General features: G+C 42.1%; 1 protein-coding gene across 4 annotated transcripts in view; it reads left to right on the plus strand.

The window, feature by feature from the left end:
* agtpbp1 (ATP/GTP binding carboxypeptidase 1) overlaps window positions 1-24,638 on the plus strand; it is a 37,294-nt gene that overhangs the window by 7,676 nt on the left and 4,980 nt on the right. For 2 of the 4 annotated variants that reach the window (XM_061816713.1, XM_061816714.1), the window contains exons 3-26: window positions 517-647; window positions 5,083-5,150; window positions 6,045-6,108; window positions 6,407-6,553; window positions 7,735-7,866; window positions 7,986-8,079; window positions 8,267-8,304; window positions 9,778-9,986; window positions 10,625-10,802; window positions 10,918-10,959; window positions 12,507-12,607; window positions 12,699-12,815; window positions 13,972-14,597; window positions 14,701-14,784; window positions 14,877-14,966; window positions 15,056-15,204; window positions 16,643-16,730; window positions 18,180-18,324; window positions 18,424-18,574; window positions 19,758-19,938; window positions 20,017-20,146; window positions 20,953-21,084; window positions 21,157-21,333; window positions 23,120-23,271. In XM_061816713.1, the coding sequence (XP_061672697.1) occupies window positions 517-647; window positions 5,083-5,150; window positions 6,045-6,108; window positions 6,407-6,553; window positions 7,735-7,866; window positions 7,986-8,079; window positions 8,267-8,304; window positions 9,778-9,986; window positions 10,625-10,802; window positions 10,918-10,959; window positions 12,507-12,607; window positions 12,699-12,815; window positions 13,972-14,597; window positions 14,701-14,784; window positions 14,877-14,966; window positions 15,056-15,204; window positions 16,643-16,730; window positions 18,180-18,324; window positions 18,424-18,574; window positions 19,758-19,938; window positions 20,017-20,146; window positions 20,953-21,084; window positions 21,157-21,333; window positions 23,120-23,271 (3,426 nt within the window). The remainder of the gene's footprint in view (window positions 1-516; window positions 648-5,082; window positions 5,151-6,044; window positions 6,109-6,406; window positions 6,554-7,734; window positions 7,867-7,985; window positions 8,080-8,266; window positions 8,305-9,777; window positions 9,987-10,624; window positions 10,803-10,917; window positions 10,960-12,506; window positions 12,608-12,698; window positions 12,816-13,971; window positions 14,598-14,700; window positions 14,785-14,876; window positions 14,967-15,055; window positions 15,205-16,642; window positions 16,731-18,179; window positions 18,325-18,423; window positions 18,575-19,757; window positions 19,939-20,016; window positions 20,147-20,952; window positions 21,085-21,156; window positions 21,334-23,119; window positions 23,272-24,638) is intronic. The other 2 variants (XM_061816716.1, XM_061816715.1) reach the window with 1 other exon arrangement.

Here is a 24,638-nt window from a genome sequence, read left to right on the forward strand (position 1 = left end):
AAAATAGCATGTTGAGTACGGCTGAAAGTACAGAACAGTTACAGAACCAAATGTAGCCACATCAGTAGTGTACAAAAACTGCCCCGACCCCAAAACAAACAAAAAAAAAATCCAACACTGACTTGAAGGCATACATTAGAACAAAACTTGCTAACAAACAAAAATGGCGGACGACAGTGGTTTCCTTACCATATCACAGTCTTAAATTTGAAACAAGAGGAGTTAGGGCAGCAAAGTCGGGACTCGGGAACATAATTCTGCAGCATCCAGAGTTCAGGCTACGCTCACGTTAGCATGTGTATGAATTTGCTCAATCAAGGAGCAGGCAGCATTGATATCTGCAAGGCATTCTTGGAGACTGATTTCCAGTTTGAGGGCTGCTAGATGAAAGCGGAGACGATGGAGTGTAATAATTTAGTCACGTTCAATAATTTGTGCTTTGTCCACATCACAGGAATGCAGTCAGGAGCCGAGGTAATTCAATTTTGCTGACACCCGCGCTCATTTCTCTTCCAGCGTTCCCAGCAACTCCAGAGCGCAGATCCTGCTGGCCCAGCTGGAGAAGATCACCGGCGACGGTATGGTGAGGGATCCCGAGACGGCTCGGCAGATCACCTCCAAGCTCCTGCATCTCATCCAGACGCAGGGTGAGCGATTAAGAATGATGAATCTGCAATATAAACCTTTTCATAATGTACGTAAACAACAGGCGTAAGGGGCCCTGCTAACGACTTGAACTGAAAATAATGACAAAGCGGTGTTGCGTTTGGGGGTTGCCGCCAGATATACTTCAAATGTAGGCGAGGAGGATGAATCCAGTATAATTTTTAGATCACAAGCCTGTCATCAATCAATTAAAATTCAAGCCTTTTACCCATTTGTTTCTCCTTTTGTCAAATGACAGAATGGTAAGTTTACCTGAGCGTTTGGGACCCACAAGTATCTGCAACTGTCATAGGGAAGAAGTCAATTCAAACAGAAGACGACTCAGGTGTGGCTAGTGGCAGAATTCTTTGGACATTTGAGAAGCGCATATATATATGGTGCCTTTACATGAATGGGAAGGAAAACACACCTGAAACCTGAGCTACTGGTTTTGCTTCAGCAAGTGTGAATGAAGGTATGGAAGTTGTTCTATCCTGTAGGAAAAAGTTGAACTAGGCCTCGATATTTTTGACACACCCTTAAAACTACACAAATAACACACATAGCCTTAAAGCCCAAGCGTCATCCCTATAAACATTGTAAATAGATATTGTAATGAAAAATACATATAACATTATTCATTTCAATGTGTATACAAAAAATAAACATGAGCGGAGGGCGCGTAATCCATGCGTAAAGTTGCAGAAGTGTCATTCGACATCCAAATGGTCGCCAAATTGGCAGGATGTACTGCTCGTGATGTCACCCGGGACATTCGCCATTGAAAACACGCTGTGGCCCCTTCCATGGGATACAAACACGCCCCTTGTGACAGGGAAGCTCTTTTCGAAGAAGAGAGCATCTCACAATGCAGTGAAGTGACCGGGGCAACATTTCCCTATCGTTTCGAGCCATAGTTAGATGATATGCGGATCACGGCCAAACCGCCTCTCCGTCCGATCCACCTCCGTGCGGCGGTGATAAAAACAACGCTGCCTGTGAGCGTCAACGACGCCACGGCCAAACTGCCTTCCCGTCCACGCGTGGCTACGACGCCGCAGCCAAAACCGCCTCCCTGTCTGATCCACTTCCGTGGCGGCTCGGCGCCAAGATGGGCCACCCCGGGCAAAGCCGTGTCGACAAGGTCGGTGGCATTACACAATGCCGGCTCGGCCTTGTCGACAAAGCCAGTGGCGATCCACAAGGCCTGCAGAGGCCGTCCTTCAGCGGCTGCTGCATGGCAGCCTTCCGATGCGCACATCGACACATTTAACACCCCTGATTTACGGATTACGCCCCCTCCACCCCACACCCCACTATTGTCTTTGTGTAGTTGCTGTATACACTCCTACCTGTCATTTGGAACCCACGAAGCTCCCGTCCTTTGCACCTGTGCAATCCATTTTTCATGACGAATCGGATCTCTTTGAAAAGTATGAAGAGCGAATCCATCCTCCCGAGTGTTCGAGCAATATCCAGCAATGCAACGAGCCGGCATTTTGGCTAACACGAAGGAAAAACGAGCTACCTTCCCGGAGGTAAAACTAATAGAAATAAACGACTCCACTTGAGGGCGCTACTGCACTGTATGTCACTTCCTGTTTCCTCTCGAAAACAAATCCTGGCGGGAGTTACAAAAAGCCATATACGTCAAAATCATGTTTTGTGGTAAAAAAACAGATGGGTCCATCCCAGCTGCCGTTTTTTCATTAATAACATACTAAAAATCATGCATTTCATGACAGTGGACCTTTAAGTAGTACATGTCGTTTTAAATTGCGGATACATACCGAAGTATTCTCATGTTAATGTCTCTACCATCCACTATTACTACCACGGCTGTTTACTGACCTCTAGTGGCATGCCCTCTGCAGTACAATACAAGGCCCCCCCAACAGCAGGATTTTCCGGTAATCTGTTTTGGATCGCTGCCATTGAGTTTCTTAAATCAATCTATTTAAATTCACTACTGTAAATTATTTAATTAGGATTCATTCATGTATTACTACTCTTTATTTTTGTTTTATATTCTTCAAATCATGGGGCAACAGTTCTTATATTATTACTTTTTTCCATTTGGTATCACCATAACAAAAAATTAAAGAACAAGCACAACACACTGATGAAGTTAACCCTTTAAATGCCGGTTTCACACACACAATAGCCCAACTTGTTTTTAATTTTTTGTTGCGTTTTTTTCCATTTGAAGATTTTGGTTGAATTTGTACAACCTTTTAGGTTTAGGTTAACATAGTTGAAGACGCTGATCAAAGATGCTGCTCAGTGCTCGTTATGCGTTCCAACGTGACAATTTGAGCCCCAGAGGACACGACTGCACTTGTCACTTTTCCTGAACATCGTCATGCCGCCCTCCCCATGACGAACAGGCGCCGCGGAATGTCTTGTCTGTCACCCTCATTTGCTCCCCCAGGCTGTTCTTTCAGCTGTTCCTCTCGACTCCCAACACACACACACACACACACACACAGACAAATACAAGTGTGTGATGCCGGTACCGATCTGCCCAGTTGTAACTGTACACGCAAGGCTGGGCTCATGTTTAAAGTGTGCGCGTCTCAGAGGGCAACAACCGGGGTTACGCTGGGCACTCACAGTGAGGTTTTTTTTTTTTTTGTGGGCCATCTCACGTGTCTTTGGAACCACATCATTCAAGTCGTTTGTCATTTTATCCCCCCTCCTCCTGCCCCTCGGTGTTGATTGGGAAAAATGTGTGAGGTTATGTTATAAGTTTTCTATAGCAACACGTGGTATATTTTGTGCAGGCGCGATTACGTGGGTTGTAGTGCTCTGTGCACAGTGTCAGGACACTTTGGACGTACAGGTACCCCCAAAAAATAAACTTTGGAGGACGTATCGATGGAGAACCGCTACACTGGGAAGTACTCCAGCGAGTGCCAAGATTTTGCAGGTAGAGCTAGATTTAACTAGATTTCTACAAAATATTGTACGTGATAGTCACAGATGATTTGTTGTATTCACGTACGGAGAAGCAAAATACGAGTGTCAATTGAAAACAAATATTAAATGCAAAATGTACTATTATTATTATTTTGGTACAACATCACCCATAAAAGAAACGTAAAAAATATGCATTTACTCTGAAAATAATGTGTTAATGTCAGTGGCAGGTCATCTGGGTTTTGAAAACAGGAATTTTTCCAAACATGGTAATTTAAACTGCATTCGTGCATAATGTCACGAGTCCTCAGATCAATGAATATCAATATCGACTTGATGTGTTTTGACTCGTGTTTTTTTTTTTTTTTTGTTACACAACTTTTTTTGTTGGTTTTTTTTTTACATTTTACAGTGGTTAATTTGTTTTTATGCTTGCATGGCAATTAAACGTAACATTACAGTCGTAATTGAGTCTACTTCGTGTTACGCTTTTGTCATTCAAGTTACTACAAAGTCATTTAAGGTCCATTTATTTTTACACTCGTGAGACAATTCAGGTTTTATGATGCTGACGGTTTGACTGTGGAGAATATTAATACCGCTGAGATTCTTTGAGTTTTCTAATCACATGATGCATGCAATAGCTGTCAGGGAATATTTCTCAGGCTAAACGCTTTTGTTTTTCATCGCTCGTGGATGTGCTTGTAAACGGTTCCACCTTGTTTTTGGCAATTTTTTCCCCTCAAAAAGTCTGGTATGACTGACATGCTCGAAAAGGTCAATGCGCACGGAGGCTGTGGCTGTCTCTACACGTCAGTTGCGCGCCTGGTTGTTAGTGAGGCTTTCACATACTTTGCGGGGCACACCCCCCTTGGTAAAATGTAATACCACACTCATCAGAGCGGGCAAAGCGTCGCACTCAAAGCCAAAAGTCAAATAGCTCCAGAGTGAATGCAAATACATGGGAGCAATTAAAAGGAAAACCAAACAAATTAATAAAATATAATGGAATCAATAGATAAATACAGCCATTAGATTAATTTAAATGCCGATTTGGGGTGATTTTACACCAGCCTTTTTGTTTTCCAAAAGTATTTGTGAAAATATAATTTGTTCAGATGAAAGTTTAATTGTGTTAACTGTTGTGTGCACACACAAAAATAATTTCTCATCATAAACATAATAGATTTGCCTTGTTTTACTTTTGTTCTATGTGGTGCTCCTGATAGACATACAGGCAGTTTTAGAACGGTCTAGCCAGAACGCAGAACTAGATCCAATGGTAAAGTTTATGGGATGACATGCAATAGTTGCCCTATCCATCTGGCATATTGAAGAACTCTTAGGGCAAGGATCAAATGCTGTCATAAAAGCAAAAGGTGCTTCAAGTATTTAGCCGAATTGGGGTGTATACGTTCTCTCCTCTGTGAATCCAAAAATGTTCGTTAGATGACTGAAGAAAAAAACAAATTTCCCAATGTTTTTGTCAAAATTGTGTGTGTCGTGTTCGTCTTGCAGAGAAAACGTCAAAGGAGATGATGTCCAAAGGCACCAGCGGCATGGAAGTCATCCTTTCTTCACTTGAGGTCAGTGGACACCCCTTATTGCACCTGAGTCTGTGACATTTTGTTTGTCTACCGACTGAACTACACGACCTGCCTCCAAAGCCGGTACCCTATCTTCCTTGACCCACTTACCCAACCCACTGTATTTTTTTATTATCATGCCCAAAGAGTGAACCTGTTAGCCGGATACATGACCTCGTTAGCTTAAAAGTACCTCTGTAAATCCAAAATGTCGAAAATGAACACTCGGGTGCATCACAGCCTCATTACTTGAACATATAACATTGTGGTATATGAGTTGTAGTGCATCACAAGATTTAAAACGAATTTATGAATTTTCTCAAACATCCATCCATTTTATGAGACGTTTATCCTCACAAGGTTCGCGGAAATGCTTGGGCTAATCCCAGCTACCATTGGGCAGGAGGCGGGATGCACCCTCAACTGGTTGCCAGCCAATCGCAGAGGACAAAGAGACGAACAACAGTCGCACTCACAATCACACCTTGGGACAATTTAGAGTGTACGGTTAATCTTGCATGTTTTTGGGATATGGGAGGAAACCAGAGTGCGCGAAGAAAACCCACACAGGCACGGGGAGAACTTGCAAACTCCACTCAGGCGTGGCCGGGATTTGAGCCCCGGTCCTCAGAAATGTGAGGCCAACGCTCTCACCAGATCCTCCACCGCGCCATATTTTCTACAACAGTTTTACTTATATACGTCATTTCACTGAGAAGGAAATTTCTAACGTTTACTACACCTGTGTATAATACAGACCATTGAGTTTTGAAGATTTTCTTTTGACAAAAATACTCATTATACACAAGAAATTTTGGTATTATTACCATGAATGAAAAAGTTTTACGTATAGATATTTTGTTAGCTAATTTATGATGATGTGACTCTTGACAGAACACTCGGGACATCCAAACAATCCTGAACATCCTGTGCATACTGAGTGAGCTGCTGACCTTGGGTGAGTCCAGCTGCACGTTTTTTTTTTCTATCCTCCTATCCATCTTTTCTATAGTCTGTATCATGAGCTGGAGGCTATCAAATGATGAATAACCTTTTATATAATAATCAATTGGTGGGTGCCTGGTGGGATAATTTGTGATCCATTTCTCATTAACAACATCTCCTGCTACTGGTCATGCTGTTGCATTTTACACTTTTTCTATCCCTCACTACCTTTTTTATGGACTGTTTTACCGTTACTAGTTCTTGTTATTCCCCCCCAAAAAAAGAGTTGAGCTTGCTGTTCTCTGGTTTAGGCAAAGGACGCAGGGTTGGGGTCTTTGTATCGAAGGGAGGAACAGCAGTGTTACTCCGCATTCTCATCACTGCCAACAAAGAGTTTCACCCCAACGAGGAGCTCATGTTGCAGGTTCACGCCTTACTGGCCAAGGTGGGCCCGAAAGGTAGGACATACACTTAATATGCATACCATAATTTCCTTGGTATAATACACTCTTGGTTACACTCAGTAAGCATACCATATGCATAGCATAATTTCCCTTGTATAATACTCTCAAGTAAAGTTGCCCTTCCACTGCCAAGGATTTTCCTTCTACCCATGTATAATAAGTACCATAGAATTGATGGTTTCCATACTCGAAAAAAGATGTATTATCTGTATTTTTTTTTTTTTTTTTTTCAAATAATATGGACTCATAATGTTACCTTCAACGTTCTACATTGTGGATTGCGCCGCTACTTGCCTTCCGTTCTGCTACTATTTTCTCCAGCTCCTTCTCCATTTCTGGAAACTGGGCCACTTTTCCATGTCCTGAAGTGCTTACATGTGGTTTTTCTGGTCCTCAGAACTGTGATGCCAACGCCTGCCACATTCGACATTACATCTATTGAAATGAAAGTACTGCAATTTCCGCACTGAAAGGCGCACCTGAAAGCCTTTAATTTTCTCAAAAACAGACAGTCCGCCTTATAATCCGCCTAATAATATATATGGATCAATATTGAGCCTTTAAGTGCAGCTCCATCTAATGGATGCATAACGTAAACCCAGCCTCTACTATAGCATCTATTCTATGTGCCTTATAATGTGGTGCGCCTTATGTATAAAAAAGTTTTAAAATGGGCCATTCTTTGAAGGTGTGCCTTATTATGCGATGCGCCTTATAGTGCGGAAAATACGGTACTGTACTTTTTACAATCCCAAGGAAAAAATCTATACGACGTGACAAACATTCTTCATTTCCTTGTAGTTATTTTATAATACGCACCCTTGATTTTTGATGAAAATTTTAGGTGAAAAAATGCACAACATGCACAATAAATTATGATATTGGATTGGTTGTAGTCATATTACACTGCATTGTTATTTGGTGTTTTGCAAAGATTATACAATGAACTCACCGATGATGGGGGATATGTTCCAGACCCACACAAAGTAGGGAAAATTGACCAATAAAAAGAGACCATATGATTCATACAGTCCCCTCCAAAAGTATTGGAACGGCAAGGTCAATATCTTTGTTTTTGTTGTATACTGAAGTCATCTGGGTTTCAGATTGTGTGTGTGTGTGTGTGTGTGTGTGTGTGTGTGTGTGTGTGTGTGTGTGTGTGTGTGTGTCTTCAGACAGGAAGTTGGGCGTGAAGGCACGACTGACTGGCGCTCTGAACGTCACAATAAACCTGGTCAAGAAGAACCTCCAAAACGTCAAGCTGCTCCTGCCCTGCTTGCAGGTTCTCAGGGTTTACTCAGCTAACAGTAAGTCAAAGGCGACTTTGCACAATTTTCATTAACTATTCATGACAAAGAAAAAAAATCTTTTTTTACCTGCATAACAACAACAACAACAAATCTGTTTTCACCTGCACTCTGTGAAGTGGTGAACGCCATATCCCTGGGTAAAAGCGGAGCGATAGAGTTGATGTTTAAGATTGTGGCACCGTACAGCAAGAAGAACACGAGCCTGATCAAGTACGTACATGCAAGACAGACACTTAAAGGAGACAAATGATTGTTGTAAATAAGCAAATTGTTTCGCTTATACATGAAGAGAAGGGCCTGCACAGTGGCAATATATTGTAATAATGCTCATTTAAAAGTACAAGAAATAACAAGCAAGTTGCATTTGAAATTCTCTTCTCTGTGTTTGACTTTGCAGGGTCGCCGTGGATGCACTCGTTGCCCTCCTGAAATCCAGTGAGTATTGATTACGTACCAAGTGCACAGCTTTCATTATTATGCCGCTGTAATTTGACAGTCTGATGTCGAGCTGTTCTGGACTGGGGCTGGGCTTTCAAGGCAACTTCCTTGATTGATAATTAGCACAAGATTGATTGGGCAAACAAGAAACCAAGCCTGAATGCACGGGTGTAGATCCATCACTTTTCCCATTTTTCTGAAATTCTGCTTCATTGCTCTTTTGACCATGACCTGCTGGAGCTCCAAGGCCTTGTTAGCTTTTTCAAACTAAATGATTTTGCAGCTGATTGTTCTTGAATTTCTTTTGTGTTTTGAGGTCTTGTGGCTGCGGTCATTTTATACAGCTCATGCACCTACGTCACCAAAGTCACTAGCAAGGCTTTCCTCAATGCTAAGTCGGTTGGAGACGGCACGAAAATACGTCTTTTAGCACGAGGCCCAGAGTTTTGTACGATACCGTTAAACATTTAGAAGGTGATAATAAATGAAGGTACATTGAAAAATGAGAGACACTTGGCATAGAGGACTCATATTTAATACCGAAGTCGCTGTTTTAAAAAACGAAAAGAGATAAGAAATTGGACTACTACCCAGCTTCCGTTTGTCTTGGACATCTGGATCTACACATGGATCTGGTGAGTAAGTCGTAGAGATTTACACAGAAGAGTTTGAAAGCGTAGTAAAGTCTGGAGGCATACAAATACTTTGTTGTTGGATCTGTTCTCAGTCAAGAATAAATCCCACATAGTGATGGAGCCACTCAGATTTTTTCAATACGAATTCCAATATTTAAATAAATGACCCCTGGTTTGACACAAACTCGCATTCATTGACTATGATTGGAAAAAAAAAACAGCGAGTCGGCTCCTCCGTACATGAAGCGTTTTGCGGCCACACGTTAAACTTTGGTAAACCTCTCCATGACAGACTTTTTTAAAAAATATGCTTTGTTCTCAAATGAGTCCAATTCGTATTTAAAAAAAGAAAATAAACCGCTGGGATAGGCTTCAAACTTCAGAGGTTTACCGAAGTTTAACGTGTGGCTGCAGCACACGTCCGTGTACGCGCCGTCAAAATGGTGACATCACGTGCACGAGCTCTGTATGACCAGTAGTATGTTCGTGTTTTTCTTGATCCATCTTATCTGATAGTTTGGCGAGTGGAACTGAAGATAGCTGTCCTGGGTGTTAATTAGAGTTACATACATTATTTAACAAAAGGGTGGGTAGGCAGTTATTTTTTTACCTAGGAGAATATGGGTTGTTTTTTTTTTCATTAATAAATAAAAACATCAAGTAGAAACAGAATTTTCTGTTTAATTGGGTCTTTGTTACATAATTACTTTGTTTTGATTATCCAAAACATTTGTGACAATTATGCCAAGCTCTGTAAAAAATCAGAAATCAGGGCCTGAGAAATGACCTTTTCATGGCGCTATACCTTCTTCATATGCTCTCGTCCTCCATTCAGAGACAAACGCTCGGCGGGCAGTGGAGGGCAGCTATGTGTCCACCCTGCTGGCGCTGTACTTGGACTGGCACCGCAACGACACGTGGCATCGTCACACGGTGATCCGTAAGGGGCTGCTGAGCTGCCTGCGCAACGTCACCAACATCAAGCTGGGCAGGCGGGCGTTCACCAAGGCTGATGGCATGCGCATTCTCTACAACTCTTCAAGTGTGAGTAGAAGTGAATAAACGACAGGCGACACATTCTCTTGCCTACAAGGAACGCTACGCACAAAAAAGTTACAGCAAATCCTCATTTATTGCGGTGTTTAAATTTCTGAAAACCGCAACTACAAATGCAAAGTACTGACCAATTTTTTGGGACAAATTCTATCAATTTAAAAGCGTCATAAAGCCAATTCAATGCCAATATGTGATCATTTGGATGGTTGAATGTATTTTTTTGGGCCACTTGAAGTCACCATCCAGACATTTTACACCAGTGCACGATCGTTTTAAGGCAATTTCCTCCCTTAAGCAATGGCTTTATGCGATCCCAGAATTCATTGCCTAGATGTTATTAATTACTATACTATAGTCATAGGAAATCGAGCTAAACCTGGCTTTGTACTTGAATTTGTTCCTGTCGATATACCGTAATTTCCAGCCTACAAGCCGCCACTTTTTTTCCACACGCTTTCAACCCTGCAGTTTATGCAGTGATGCGGCGCTGGTTATAAGCCTCGGTACACAGAAAGAGTTTAATGAAGTCCTCTCGCGTTTGAAGTTCACACTGAAATTTCATCTGAAAACTGAACATCCCTAGCTTTTTTTGGAATAGCGTCATTTCCACCGTGGTATATTTCCAGGAATGTCTTTCTGTCCGCACCCTGGATCCTCTTGTCAACGCCTCAAGCCTCATCATGAGGAAGTGCTTCCCCAAAAACCGCCTGCCTCTGCCGACCATCAAGTCGGCCTTCCATTACCAGCTGGAGCACGTGCTGGCTTCAGGGCCGGTCGCGCAACTCTACAGCCAACCCCCAGGAGGTGAGAAAACACCCGCAAAAACATCCCGTCAGGGGGATGACGTCGATTTCAACACCTCATTGCATGGACACACGCGGACTCGAGTAATGCTTCTCACACACTGCTACGCTTACAGGAAGAACTCAGGCTCAGGTCTGCAGCGAGCCCTTAAAGAAGGGTAAGACTATTCCGGACAAGCAGAGAATAACATTTTCCATTCATCAAACTAGCATGACTAATCACTAAACAAGCATGACACATATATCATGTCATGCTTGTTTCATCCTCTCAAAGATAATTTCCGCATAAGAATAAGACTTGTCTTCACTCAAAGACTCCTTTGTCGGATCTTTGCGGATGTACCGATACATTGATCTAAACTCATGAACAGGTACAGTATCTGTAATAACGCATTCATGAAAGACTTAAGTCACACTACTTTGAATGTAAGAGTGTTATGATGACCTTAAGGTGCTCCTCTGTCAGGTTTTATGATTGACATTTAACAGTAATGCAAATGTTAAATGTTTAGAAAATTTTCAACACTTTTACACTAAGTCCAAGGCCCTTAAAGTGGGATTAAAATGCATTTCTATGCATTTTACACACTGGAAGAGTCCACAACAGGAGTGAGAAAATAATTTTTTATCGCGGGCCACATTGTAGTTACGGTTTCCCCCAGAGGGCTGCTATGAGTGCGAAACCTTAAAAATCTTTAATCACCTCATCATTTACACACGACATTTATGAACCTGTTTTGGAATCAAAAGTCAATGGTAATGGGTTTTTTCAACCACTGTTCATGTTTGGTAAAAAAAAAAAAAATGCTGATATCTCAACAATATCATTTATGATATATCCAGCCAATTTCTGAGCCGCTTATCCTCATGAGGGTCGCGGGAGTGCTGGATCCTATCTCAGCTATCATCAGTGGGGTACACCCAAAACTGGTTGCCAGCCAATTGCAGGGCACGTAGAGACAGACAACAACCGCACTCACAATCATACCTGGGGGCAATTGAGAGTCTCCAATAAATGCTGCATGTTTTTGGGATGTGGGAGGAAACCGCAGTGCCCAGAGGAAACCCACACAGGCACGGGGAAAATAGGTAAACTCCACACAGGCGGGACTGGGATTCGAACCCCCGTCCTCAGAACTTTGAGGCCAATGCGCTAACCAGTAATGACGATTGGAAAATTTAGTTCAGATTTTTACAAGAATCATGGAAGTTGACACAGATAATTTGCCTTCGTAGGCCACATAAAATCATGTGGCGGGCCGGATCTGGCCCCCAGGCCTTGAGTTTGACACATGATCTACAGCCTTGTAGCCGTCACAGAGAACAAAAAGAGGCCGTTAGATGCCCTGATCAAGGAAACCAAAGATTCCCGAAGTCAATCCAACCCGTGGGTTCTAAAATAGCCCAACAGAGACCAAATTTGTTAGTATTTTCTGTTTGTTAGTTTAATCAGGAGGACAGCGACATCAACATTTTCCTACTCGTACTCGGTCATGTTACGCATCATCATTGTTATGTGCTTGAAGAAATGTTCCCCTTTCTTCAAAAAATATTATTTGATCATGACTGCTTGCTCGTCATATCAAGAGACCCCTTGGTATGATAATCCCTCATGAGAATAATATATTCATGGAGAGAAACAAAGGAGATGTGCCAATTTTAAGGGTATTAATTGATACGCTGTGCTTATGGGTTGCCCCGCCAGTGGACGACGTGGTGGATGACAGCGACGATAACGAGGACACGGAAGCAGACACCGAGAACGACACGGAGAACGAGGAAGATGAGAAGGATTGCCGCTCCCTGGTGACTCTCGCATTGGAACTTTTTTCTTTTTCTTGCCTCTACATATTTGAATTTGTGTTTATGCCAATATCCTGTACGGACCTTTAAACAGAATGACGACATTGAAAAGGATTTAAACAAGCTGCACCCCCAAAAGATCCCAAGCCGACCGTACGAAGAGTTAAGAGTCTATGAGAGGTTTTTTGCGGAGCTGTCTGAAGACTTCCAGGTCTGTATGTCAATCCCAATGTTATCTTTTGACAGGACATTTACAGACTTACAGTGAAGAAAATTAGTATTTGAACACCATGCTATATCCCAAGTTCTCCCACTTAGAAATCATGGAGGGATCTGAAATTTTCATCATAGGTGCATGTCCACTGTGAGAGAGATATTCTAAAAAAAAAAAAAATCCAGAAATCACAATGCATGATTGTTTAACGATTTATTTGTGTGATACAGCTGCAAATAAGTATTTGAGAGGAGTCATGGGAGAAAGTTTTGTGGTCAGATGAGACCAAAATTAAACTTTTTGGTCATAATTCCACTCACTACGTTTGGAGGAGGACGAATGACGAGTTCCATCCCAAGAACACCATCCCTACTGTGAAGCATGGGGGTGGAAGCATCATAGTTTGGGTGTGTTTTTCTGCACATGGGACAGGACGACTGCACTATATTAAGGAGAGGATGACCGCCGCCATGTATTGTGAGATTTTGGGGAACAACCTCTTTCCCTCAGTCAGAGCATTGGAGATGGGTCGTGGCTGGGTCTTTCAACATGACAATGACCCGAAGCACACAATCAGGGAAAACCAAGGAGTGCCTCCGCAAGAAGCACATCAAGGTTCTGGCGTGGCCTAGCCAGTCTCCAGACCCAAACCCAATAGAAAATCTTTGGAGGGAGCTGAAACTCGGTGTGTCTCAGCGACAGCTCAGAAACCTGTCTGATCTAGAGAAGATCTGTGTGGAGGAGTGGGCCAAAATCCCTCGTGCAGTGTGTGCGAACCTGGTGAACAACTACAGGAAACGTTTGACCTCTGTAATTGCAAACAAAGGCTATTGTACCAAATATTAACATTGGTTTTCTCAGGTGTTCAAATACTTATTTGCAGCTGTCTCACACATATAAATTGTTAAAAAAATCATACTCTGTGATTTCTGGATTTTTCTTTTTAGACTATCTCTCTCACAGTGGACATGCACCTACGATGAAAATCTCAGACCCCTCTGTGATTTCTAAGTGGGAGAACTTGCAATATAGCAGGGTGTTCAAATACTTATTTTCTTAACTATAGCTTCCTAGAATATGACCACAGTGGATGGTGAACAACATTGTGGAGTGACCAAGTGAGAGTAACATTGTCCTTGTTCCTCCCCTGTAGGGTTACAACTTTAACTCCCCCACTACATCATCTTCTCAACCCGCTCAGCCCATCGTCGTGCCCGCAGCTCAGGCGCTGTCCGCGGATCACGTTGCTGCGGCGACAGCTCAGAATGTCGGCAAACCGTCTGCTCCCGAACCCACCATTCCTCCTCTTCAGGTGGATGCTACCCAGTTGGCCGAGGACTTCAGCAAAAATGAGGAGCCACATAATCAAGCGGCGGAGCAGGAACAGTTACAAACCCCCGAATATGTCACCCTAAATGCTGATGAGACGGGAGTCAAACAAAAGGGATCCCCCGTCGGTGCACCGAAGCCCACCCAGTCCCCTCTGCTTTTAGAGGGCATCGCCATTCGCTGTTTAGCAGCAGCAGGAGGAGGAACTGGAGGAGGAGGATCAGACTGTGGCTCTGAGGGCGGCGAGGATGAAGGCGGCGAAGGATCCGTCCTGGAGGTGCCCGACACGGCTCAGCTTCTCCCGCTGCACGACCTGGACCTTTATGTGGAAATGGTCAAGGGGACAAAGTCTGTGCCGCACTACACCGAGGTGGCCTACCCGGACTACTTTGGACACGTCGCCCCCACCTATCGGGAGCCCCTTTTGGAGAGGTTGTATGGTGTACAGCGGTGAGCAAATGCAGTTGTTGAAAATTTGGTGTCATTTTTTTGTACATTTTTTTTAATTCATTGTTAACACACAAAAAATAATTCTGCTCCTGTAACCATGCAGGTCTAAAATATTCCAGGATATCGAGAGGTTGATTCACCCAAACGACATCATGGATCGAGTTGTTTACGACCTCGACCTGCCCAGGTTCATTTTATTCTTAATAATAATCACATCTATTTTTGGATCAAGTCTGAATGTCAGATTTTAGGTTTTTTTTTTTTTTTTTTTTTTTTTAGATGTCCCGTGATTGAAAGCGACGGCGAGACACTGAGGTTCAACTCAAAATTTGAGTCTGGCAACCTCAGGAAGGCCATCCAGATCAGGAAGTAAGGGTGCAAAAAAAAAAAAAAAAACCCCGTCATTTTGACGACATGGTGTTTTGTTCAGCTGGTACATGATACAAATGTTTGCGCAGGTACGAGTACGATCTGATTCTGAACTCAGACATCAACAGCAACCACCACCACCAGTGGTTCTACTTCGAAGTGAGTGGCATGCGTGTGGGAACCATGTACCGCTTCAACATCATCAACTGCGAAAAGTCTAACAGCCAGTTCAACTACGGTGAGATTGCCACTCCTCCTTTTTCTTATGAAGTACAGTAAAGCCTTCGGTTCTTGAAGGTCCACATTTCCGAACAAATTGGTTTTCGAACGAAAATTTGTAGATTTTTATGCTTCTGTTTTCGAACGAAAAATCGGCACTCGAACAGCCAGAAAAAACTCGGAAATAATAGAATGCACGCGCCGCAAGCAGTTGACACACCCAAGACACGTTTTGTTATTGTCAATTTGAATGTCCCCCGAAAAAAAACGGTGCAACCAGCGCACTTTTGTTATTCTGTATAACGCAGCCTCTGTACACAAACGTGTCCCGATAGGGACTGTTGTTTTTCTTCTTATGGAGGACTACCTACCGTATTAACCCCCAATCGTGGCTCTATATAAGGCAAGTTGCTTGTTTAAACTTATTCTGCACTTTTGTTAATAAAAAAAGTTTAAAAGGCTGGGGGCGAGTCGCTACAGATACGGCAATGCACTCCCAGCCTAGCGTACTCTACTCCTAAAGCATACATTCTCAGCAAAAAATAAATATATTTCTTCAATTATTTTATTATATAAAGTATTTAAACTGTACATGCATTTCTGCTATGCAGTTTATTATCAGGAAAAGCTAAACAAATGCTTTAAAAAAACAATTTTTTTTAGGCTTGGAACACATTTCTTTTTTCATTCATTGTAATGGGAAACATTGATTTGGTTTTCAAACAAATCACTTCTTCAACAGTTTTCTGGAACGGATTGTGGTCGAGAACCAAGGCCTCACTGTAATTGCAAAGTACTAGTGCCTTGAGATACGGGTTTAATTCATACCATGACCACACTTGTAACTCGGAACACTTGAAACCATCTTTCGTCAATGAGTTGAAAGGAAATGCAATAATTCCTTTCTAGCCCCCCCCCCCAAAAACAATACTTTTAAGAAGAAAAAAAAGAAACATTAGGTTCTCAGAACTGTTGGATAGCAATATAATTCTTCCATTGGGGTTTGCATTGTTTGTTAGCATTAAGCGAAACTTACTTCACTCAAAGCAAACCAATGTGGCTATTTTCTTCAACCAACTTGTAATTGTCTTTGTTTTTTGTTTAGTTTGATATTAAACTTGAACTGGAGGAGCGATAAACAGCTTAAAGCCTCCTTTGGAAGAATTATTCACTATCTGCCAACTTGCTGGTTGTTGTTAGTTAACTTCACACATGACCAACATATAGCAGTCGTACCTCAATTTTTTTAATTAATGAGGGCTTGCATCGAAAAAAATAAACCGGGTCAGGAACCACTGTGTACAATATATATACAGTATATGTCTGTTAATACGTGTATGTTGACGTGTGTATCTTAATGTGTGTGCGTGTGTGTGTGTGTGTGGTGTGGTGTGTGTGTGTGTGTGTGTGGTGTGGTGTGTGTGTGTGTGTGTGTGTGTGTGTGTGTGTGTGTGTAGGCATGCAGGTCCTGATGTACTCAGTCCAGGAGGCCATCAGCGGCAGGCCTCGCTGGGTCAGAACAGGATCAGACATCTGTTACTATAAGTAGGTCGGACTCGTACAGACAGAGTGACAAAAGACAAACAAACAGACAAGAGTGACAAAAATTCAATGATTAACTCATTCCCACTTTAGGTACACCTGCACATTCTCATGAAATCTGTTACAAGTGCCCCCTCCACCCCCGAAAATTAACTGCCTTAAGGAACTAAGCTAACCATTTTATTGTATAAACTTACAGATTTATTTATTTGGCCAAAAAGTACAATTTTGTTTTCATATAATTTTTTCTGACAACCTTAATTGACCTGAAATTAATTTTTTTTTTTTTAACGTGACGTTACTTTTTTTGTCCCGAGATAAAAATTTTGTTTTGATGAAATTCATATATTTCTTAATTTATTAATTTTGCAACTATATTTGTCCTAGGTTTACGACTTTGTTCACTTAAATGTTTTTTTATCCACTCTTTGTAAAATGAGGCAATTTCCCCTAAAATAAAATTTTGGTTACCTCCAATTATTACCTTTTTTTTTTTTTTAATTTTGCAATTTTATTTGAAACAAAAAGACAAATTCAGCTTCATAAAATGTAGATTTTTTTTTAAAACTTGGAATAATAAAAGATTTGACCTAAAATTACAACTTTCTTCTCTATAAAAAAATCCTCAAATAATGGCTTTGTTTAGATAAAACTGTAACTTTTTAAATGTCACAAATTTGTCTTAAAATTGAAATTTTGTTCACTTGGAGTAAAATATATTTTTTTCTCATCATGCTGTCACATTACGTATTTTAAAACACAACTTTTTTAATAGAAATTTCCAATTATTATTATTATTTTTTTTTGCAATATAGTGAAAAATAGGTTAGAGCGCTGGCCTCACAGTTCTGAGGTCCCAGGTTCAATCCCGGACCCACCTGTGTGGGGTTTGCATGTTTTTCCCATGCCTTTGTGGGTTTTCTCCGGGCACTCCGGTTTCCTCCCGCATCCCAAAAACATGAAACATTAATTGAACACTCTAAAATTGCCCCTAGGTGTGATTGTGAGCGTGACTGGTTGGTTGTTTCCATGTGCACTGCGATTGGCTGTCAACCAGTTTAGGGTGTACCCCGCCTTCTGTCCGTTGACAGCTGGGATAGGCAGTAGCATTCCCGCGACCGTTGTGAGGATAAGCGGCTAAGTAAATGGATGGATGGATATTCCAACTACAATGTCTGAGTTTATTCACAATAAATCCCATATTTTTATCTTATTCTGGATTTTTTCCCCTGAATCTAAGAAATGATTCTCTCTTGGAAATTCGTGGGTTGCAAAAGCTCCATTTTTGATCAAATGACTTTCTTAATTGATACCATGCTGATTAATTTCTGCTAAAATTACACCGTTTATCACAAATCATCATTCATATCCAGACAGTCATGAAAATCAAATGTAAAAACCAATGTCTCTGCTCCACTTTTGAAGGCACTCATGTGAGGTTTTCTCCTTAAGGAACCATTTTGCCAGGAGTTCCATGGCAACCGGCGGTCAGAAAGGGAAGTCGTACTACACGATGACCTTCAGCACCAGCTTCAGCCACAAGGATGACGTGTGCTACTTTTCTTATCACTACCCTTACACGTATTCCTCTCTAAAGGTATTTTCATTGTATTTTTTTATCACGCCTCAGCCAGTCTTGGCAGATTTTCCAGGGTACGAAATGTTAACGTGTCTTGGCATCTTGGTATCTTGGCAGATGCACCTGTCAAAGCTGGAAGCCATGAAGGCGCCCGAGATTTACCTGAGACAAGACGTCCTGTGCGAGACGCTCGGAGGAAACGGCTGCCCGCTCCTCACCATCAGCGCCATGCCAGAGTCCAACTCCAGCGATCACATCTGCCAGTTTCGTGAGTCAAGCCTACCAGATCTTGTTTGTCTCTTTTGGTCTTTGCTTTTTTTGGTCACCATATTAGGACATAAATTTTTCCTAAACATTTTGACTTTCTTCATGTAAAATTGTGAGCTTTTTCTCCACAATATTACATTTGTTATTCTCCTAAAAAAAAAAAAAAATCCATTCTATTATTATTTCTAGTGAAAGTCCTGTTCTCTTAAAATGATTTACATTTTCTTGTAATATTACAAATTTTTTCACCTGAGGTTCAAACTTTTTTTCTTGTAACGTAGCATTATGTATTTATTTGTCCTAAAATTAGGAATTTGTCATAATAGTTTTCTTTTTTCATGTATTATTTTAAGTAATATCCTAAGGACCTATGACTTTGTATAAGTAAAATTAAAGTTTTCTTTTGTAGCATTCCAATTTTATTTGTCCAAAAATTCATATAAAATTATGAAATATATATATATATACATATATATATATATATATGTATATATAGTTAATTGTTGCAAATTGTATTACATCTCCTTTGTCCTAAAACTTTATTCTCTTTGCAGTACAATTTGTTATTGTCTCCTTAAATCACAACTTTGTTGTAATAAAATGTTTCTGTTTTTATATATATAAGTATCATCAATGTTCTAATGACTTGTGAATTTGTTTTCGTGTAATAATTGACATTTTTCTTGTCACGCTCCAATCTTATTTGTCCTTAAATTATGTCCTAATTTCCGTGAAATATTATTTTGATAATATTGTGACTATGGTTTTCATCAAATTATAATATTAGTAATAAAAACTCTTGACTTTTTACATAGTATTACAACTCATTTGTCTTAAAATTAAGACTTAATTCACTTAAAATGGAAAAAAATCTCAAGTTTATTAATGCAATGGTCAAAAATGATTTATTATTACATTCTTTCTCATAACATTCTGGTTTGACACACATAAAATGCTAACTTTATTCACAGTATTAGCACCTGATTTGTCCTATATTTGCAAGGGCATTCTCCAACAATTTGCAATTTTTCTTTTTTGTGCGAAGCTGCAGCTTTATTTACATCAAACAACCAGCCATTTTATCTTGCAATGCTATAATTTTTTTTGGGTCCTCGTAGAAATGACAGCTTTCCTCTCGAAAGGCAAACCGTACCAAAAAAAAACGGCTCCATCCCTCTCCGCAGGAAACCGTCCATTCATCTTCCTGTCGGCCCGAGTGCACCCCGGGGAGACCAACGCCAGCTGGGTGATGAAAGGCACACTGGAGTTCCTGATGGGCGGCAGCCTGCTGGCGGCCACCCTGAGGGAGGCCTACATCTTCAAGATCGTGCCCATGCTCAACCCTGACGGCGTCGTCAATGGAAAGTGAGCGCCGAGCTGTGCCAAACGGGGGCTCGGGCCGGACCGGCGGCTTTTAAAAATTGCGCTTTTGTTTTGCTTTAGTCATCGTTGTTCTCTGAGCGGGGAAGATCTGAATCGGCAGTGGCAGAACCCCAATCCTGAGCTGCACCCCACCATCTACCACACCAAGAGCCTGTTGCAGTACCTGGCACATACGCAACGAGCACCACTGGTACCATCTCCTATAGGATCAATGTGGCAATATTATTTAGGGCAGAGTCTTTTCCAACCTCTATTGGGCCGAGGCACGTACATTACAATTGGAAAAGTTCATAACACTCGGCAAAACAAAAAGTCCATGTATTGCAAGAATGGTGAGCTTCTCTCAAATGATTTACAAAATGTACTTGCGCCTCATTAGGTGCACACAAAGCTATTATTCTATTATAGGATTGGTAACAAAAAATGCTCACAATGACTCAGTGTTATTAAAAGCTAAAGCAATTTGCTGATATTTTCAATTTTATCAACAACCATTAGGTCAGCACATGATTTGCTTTTGCGGACCACATATAACAAATCGATGGGCCGCATCTGGCCCGTGGGCCTTGACTTTGACACCTGTGCTACACGCCGTGAATAGAGCTCGTCCACGTGACGTCACTATTTTCACAGCACCATATTGCCGGTCAAAACAAGCCGCTCGACAGTGTGGGGGACATTGAACCGGAGCAGAATATTCACAATGCCCGAGACTTGTTGTGCTGTTGCTTGTTCCAACAGACGAGACAGATATTATTACAATTACAATTGACTAAGCATTAAGAATGGTTTGTTGGACTGACACTTCCGGGCAGTGGCGTGATTTGATTTCCTTTTTTCAAAAAGACAGATACAAAAACATAGACAACTGAAAACAGGCATCCCATCCAATTATCACACACTAATGTGCCACGGCAGAACATTGGTTGGGAATCGCTGATTTCGGCAGCGCCTTTGTAAGCCGTGATGTGGTTTTGTGTGCGTCTCTGCGCTCAGGTGTTTTGCGACTTCCACGGCCATTCCAGAAAGAAGAACGTCTTCATGTACGGCTGCAGTCTGAAGGAAACCATTTGGCAGTCCAACATCAGCGCGCCGTCCAGCGACTTACAAGAGGATCTGGCGTACAGGGTGAGAGCGTACACACACACACACACACGTAGAGTACACACTTGCAATGTGGTCTGTGGTCTGCGTTTTCAGGCCCTTCCCAAGATCCTCTCCCAGATCGCGCCGGCCTTCAGCATGGCCAGCTGCAGTTTCGTGGTGGAGCGCTCCAAGGAGTCGACGGCGCGCGTGGTGGTGTGGCGGGAGATCGGCGTGCAGCGAAGCTACACCATGGAGAGCACCGTCTGCGGGTGCGACCAGGGCAAATATAAGGTGACAGTCGCCCGCATGCGTTTTGCTTACAGTCACCGTTTCACGTGATTCAGTCAGAAGTGTACGACAAAGTTAGAAAATTGTGAGACCAAAGGCAACATTTTAAAGGGGAAAAAAAAAAACCTACATTTGAAAGACAAAGATCGAACACTCCTGGCAATAATTTTTTTATATTTACCTGAATAAATTCATAATTTTTACAACAGATAAGTTCAGGATGAGATGTAAATCAAGTACAATTAAAATTGGGTTCCAACAGTACAATTATCAGTATTTTTATTTTATGAATAACTAAATTATATTATGGCAACACGGTGGTCAAGCGTTGGCCTCACAGTTTTGAGGTCCCTGGTTCAATCCCGGGCCTGCCTGTGTGGAGTTTGCATGTTCTCCCCGCGCCTGCGTGGGTTTTCTCCAGACACTCCGGGTTCCTCCCACATCCCAAAAACATGCAACATTAATTGGACACTTTTTTGAATTGATATTGGGGAAGGATTGTTATACATTTTTTATTATTTTGACCCTAGAATGCATTTTTTTTTCATTTTTGTAAAATGACAGACTTTGAAATGTTTCATGATAACTTTTGCTGTAATATTATTAGAAATGTATTATTCTCATAATATTACTGACTTAATTCCTATATAGTTTGCGTTTTGTTCATAATACTGTCGCATTTCAGTTCTTTCTTGCAACTTTATGACTTCACTCTTACAATTTCTTTTCAACTATGATTCTTACAATGACTAATTTATTCACATAATTGTAAAATTGTAGTCTTGTAGTGGCGGGACGGTGAGTCAGCTGGTAAAGCGTTGGCCTCACAGTTCTGAGGTCCCAGGTTGGATCCCGGCCCCGTCTGTGTGGAGTTTGCATGTTCTCCCCGTGCCTTGCGTGGGTTTTGTCCGGGCACACCGGTTTCCTCTCACATCCCAAAAACATGCAACATTAATTGGACACTCTAAATTGCCCATAGGTGTGATTGCGACTCCGGCTGTTTGTCTCCATGTGCCCTGCGATTGTCTGGTGACCAGTTCAGGGTGTACCCCGCCTCCTGCCCGTTGACAGCAGGGATAGGCTCCGGCACTCCCTGCTACCCTTGTGAGAATAAGCGGCACAGATAATGGATGGATGATCATTTTCAATTTTATGTGAATAAAGATAGAACTTATAGAAAAATAAACAAGTAACACCAAACCAAAATCCTGATTTGAGAAAAGATGAGAGAAACAACTTACAGTATGTGATGAAAGTCCTGATTTTACAATCTTCAAATTTTCCTGTCGCTTCATCGTCTGACTAAGACAAAAATCTCCACCAGGTGGTGCTGCAGTCCTTTTTATGCCCCTCCTCCATCAGCAGCCAGCCAATGACAACAGAGGAACTATTGTGATGGAAGTCTTTGGTATTTAAAAGCATCCATCCCCCATCCCCGACACCCCGTCGTCATTTTGTGCGTGGAAGCGTTTGTCCAGATGTCGACGAGCGCACGAATCTGGCCCGGCTTTGGCCTTCCTGCAACCAAGGAACAAAAAGCGCTTTGTGTTTGTGTGTGATCGCTTCTTCTCTATGGAGACTTCAAGGACTCATAAAACAATGCACATAAATTTAAACTTCCTGTAATGGGGAAAACGCTAAATGAGCATGTATTGACGGCAGAACCCTCTCTCAGGTTGGCTGTTAAAGCGCCGAACAACAATATCAAAATTAAACTCAATTTATGGCCCAGTCGTTCTGTCACAACTTATCTTGATGTACGCGATTGATTTTTGTTTTTTGCGTGCAGGGTTTTCAGATTGGCACCAAAGAGCTGGAGGAGATGGGAGCGCAGTTCTGCGTGGCGCTGCTCAGGCTCAAGAGGATGACGGGGCTCCACAACCATCAGCACCTGCTGGACCTGGAGAGCGACCTCATCGGGACGCAGCCCAAAGCCGTCAGGTGAGAACGGACGCCACGCTTACTCCGTCGCTTTACAAAGGGAAGCGAAAGGAGCTCAGGTGTGTACGTTTGGGTGCCCGAGTCATCATTCAGTTGGAAACTATTTCGTTAAACATTCTGGTAAACAAGGGGGTGTGAGTTCGCATCCCACTGGGGGGCCTCCACTCCCTGGAAGGGCATCCGGCGTAAAAACTGCGCCAAACAAATATGAGCGTATATGTGAGCAAAGTTCTTATTTTAGAATTAATAAAGTAGTGATATTTGGAGAGAAAAAAAAGTTGGAAATCTATAAACATGACTTTTTAATTTTAGGAGCTCTAAAGATGTATTTTATTTTATCTGAATAATCTCAGAATTTCCGCTAGCTAGAGCAAGAGAAAATCATTTTTATAGGCATAATATCTTAATTTTACACCAAGTAATTTTATGAGAAAAAGGTCATAATTTTAGGACAAATAAAACTCGGTAATATTTGAACACGTTAGAGCATTACATGTAAAACATCAATTTATGTGAATTAAGTCAACATTTTAAAACAAATAAAGTCACAATGCTTGAAGGAAAAAGATGGAATTGTGTCTAATTAAGAACTGGAATTGTTGTTTGTTCTGTCGCCAGCGACAAAAAAAAAAAAGATCTAATCTTGCGCGAGATAGCAAAACGTGTTATTTTTAAGATTTAAAGTGGACAAAAAGCCAGCTCAACACGATAACCTTCGACCTGGAGCGTATGAAAATTCCCGGCGTGGTACCGGCAAGCGATTTGTTTTCCGTCATCATTTGGATGTTTGCCGGTCGTGTTAAGACAGTGGATGGGTTTATTCTCCGAAGCACTTAGCGGTGCCCCCCCCCCCCCCGCCAACCCCTTCCCATGAGCGTCTTCCTCCGGCCTTCTCCCGCTACTCTCATATTGATAAGCGTTCATCCATCATTGATGCCTTTGATCATTAAGGGACTGCGAGATTGGATGCTCTCAGGCAGGCGGGCATGCTAGCACTTAGCATTTAATAGGTCGTCGTCGCAATGATACGGCGGCCATCGGGAGCGTCCGAGCGCCCTTCGGAAAAAGGCTCCACGCGGCGGACGTAAACGACGATGCCCGCGCGGAGTGCGGAATGGGGTGGGGGAAGAGTTATTGGAACCTCGAGGAAAGGAGGTCGGACGTTTCCTGTTCCCCCGGCAACGCTCGCCGGCCTACACACGGGGGCACATTTGCGGCGCACCATTTGCAGTGTCCGCCTCCCGCTCGGGTCGACACGACACCAGAGAGATGGCCCGTGATGGAGCGTCTCCCCAGGATCGCATTTCAGACCATTAACACCATTAAAAAGCCACTAAAGCCGCTAAAACCTCAAAAGATGCAGCCGG

Source organism: Syngnathoides biaculeatus, chromosome 4, assembly GCF_019802595.1.
Source record: "Syngnathoides biaculeatus isolate LvHL_M chromosome 4, ASM1980259v1, whole genome shotgun sequence".
NCBI lineage: Eukaryota > Metazoa > Chordata > Actinopteri > Syngnathiformes > Syngnathidae > Syngnathoides > Syngnathoides biaculeatus.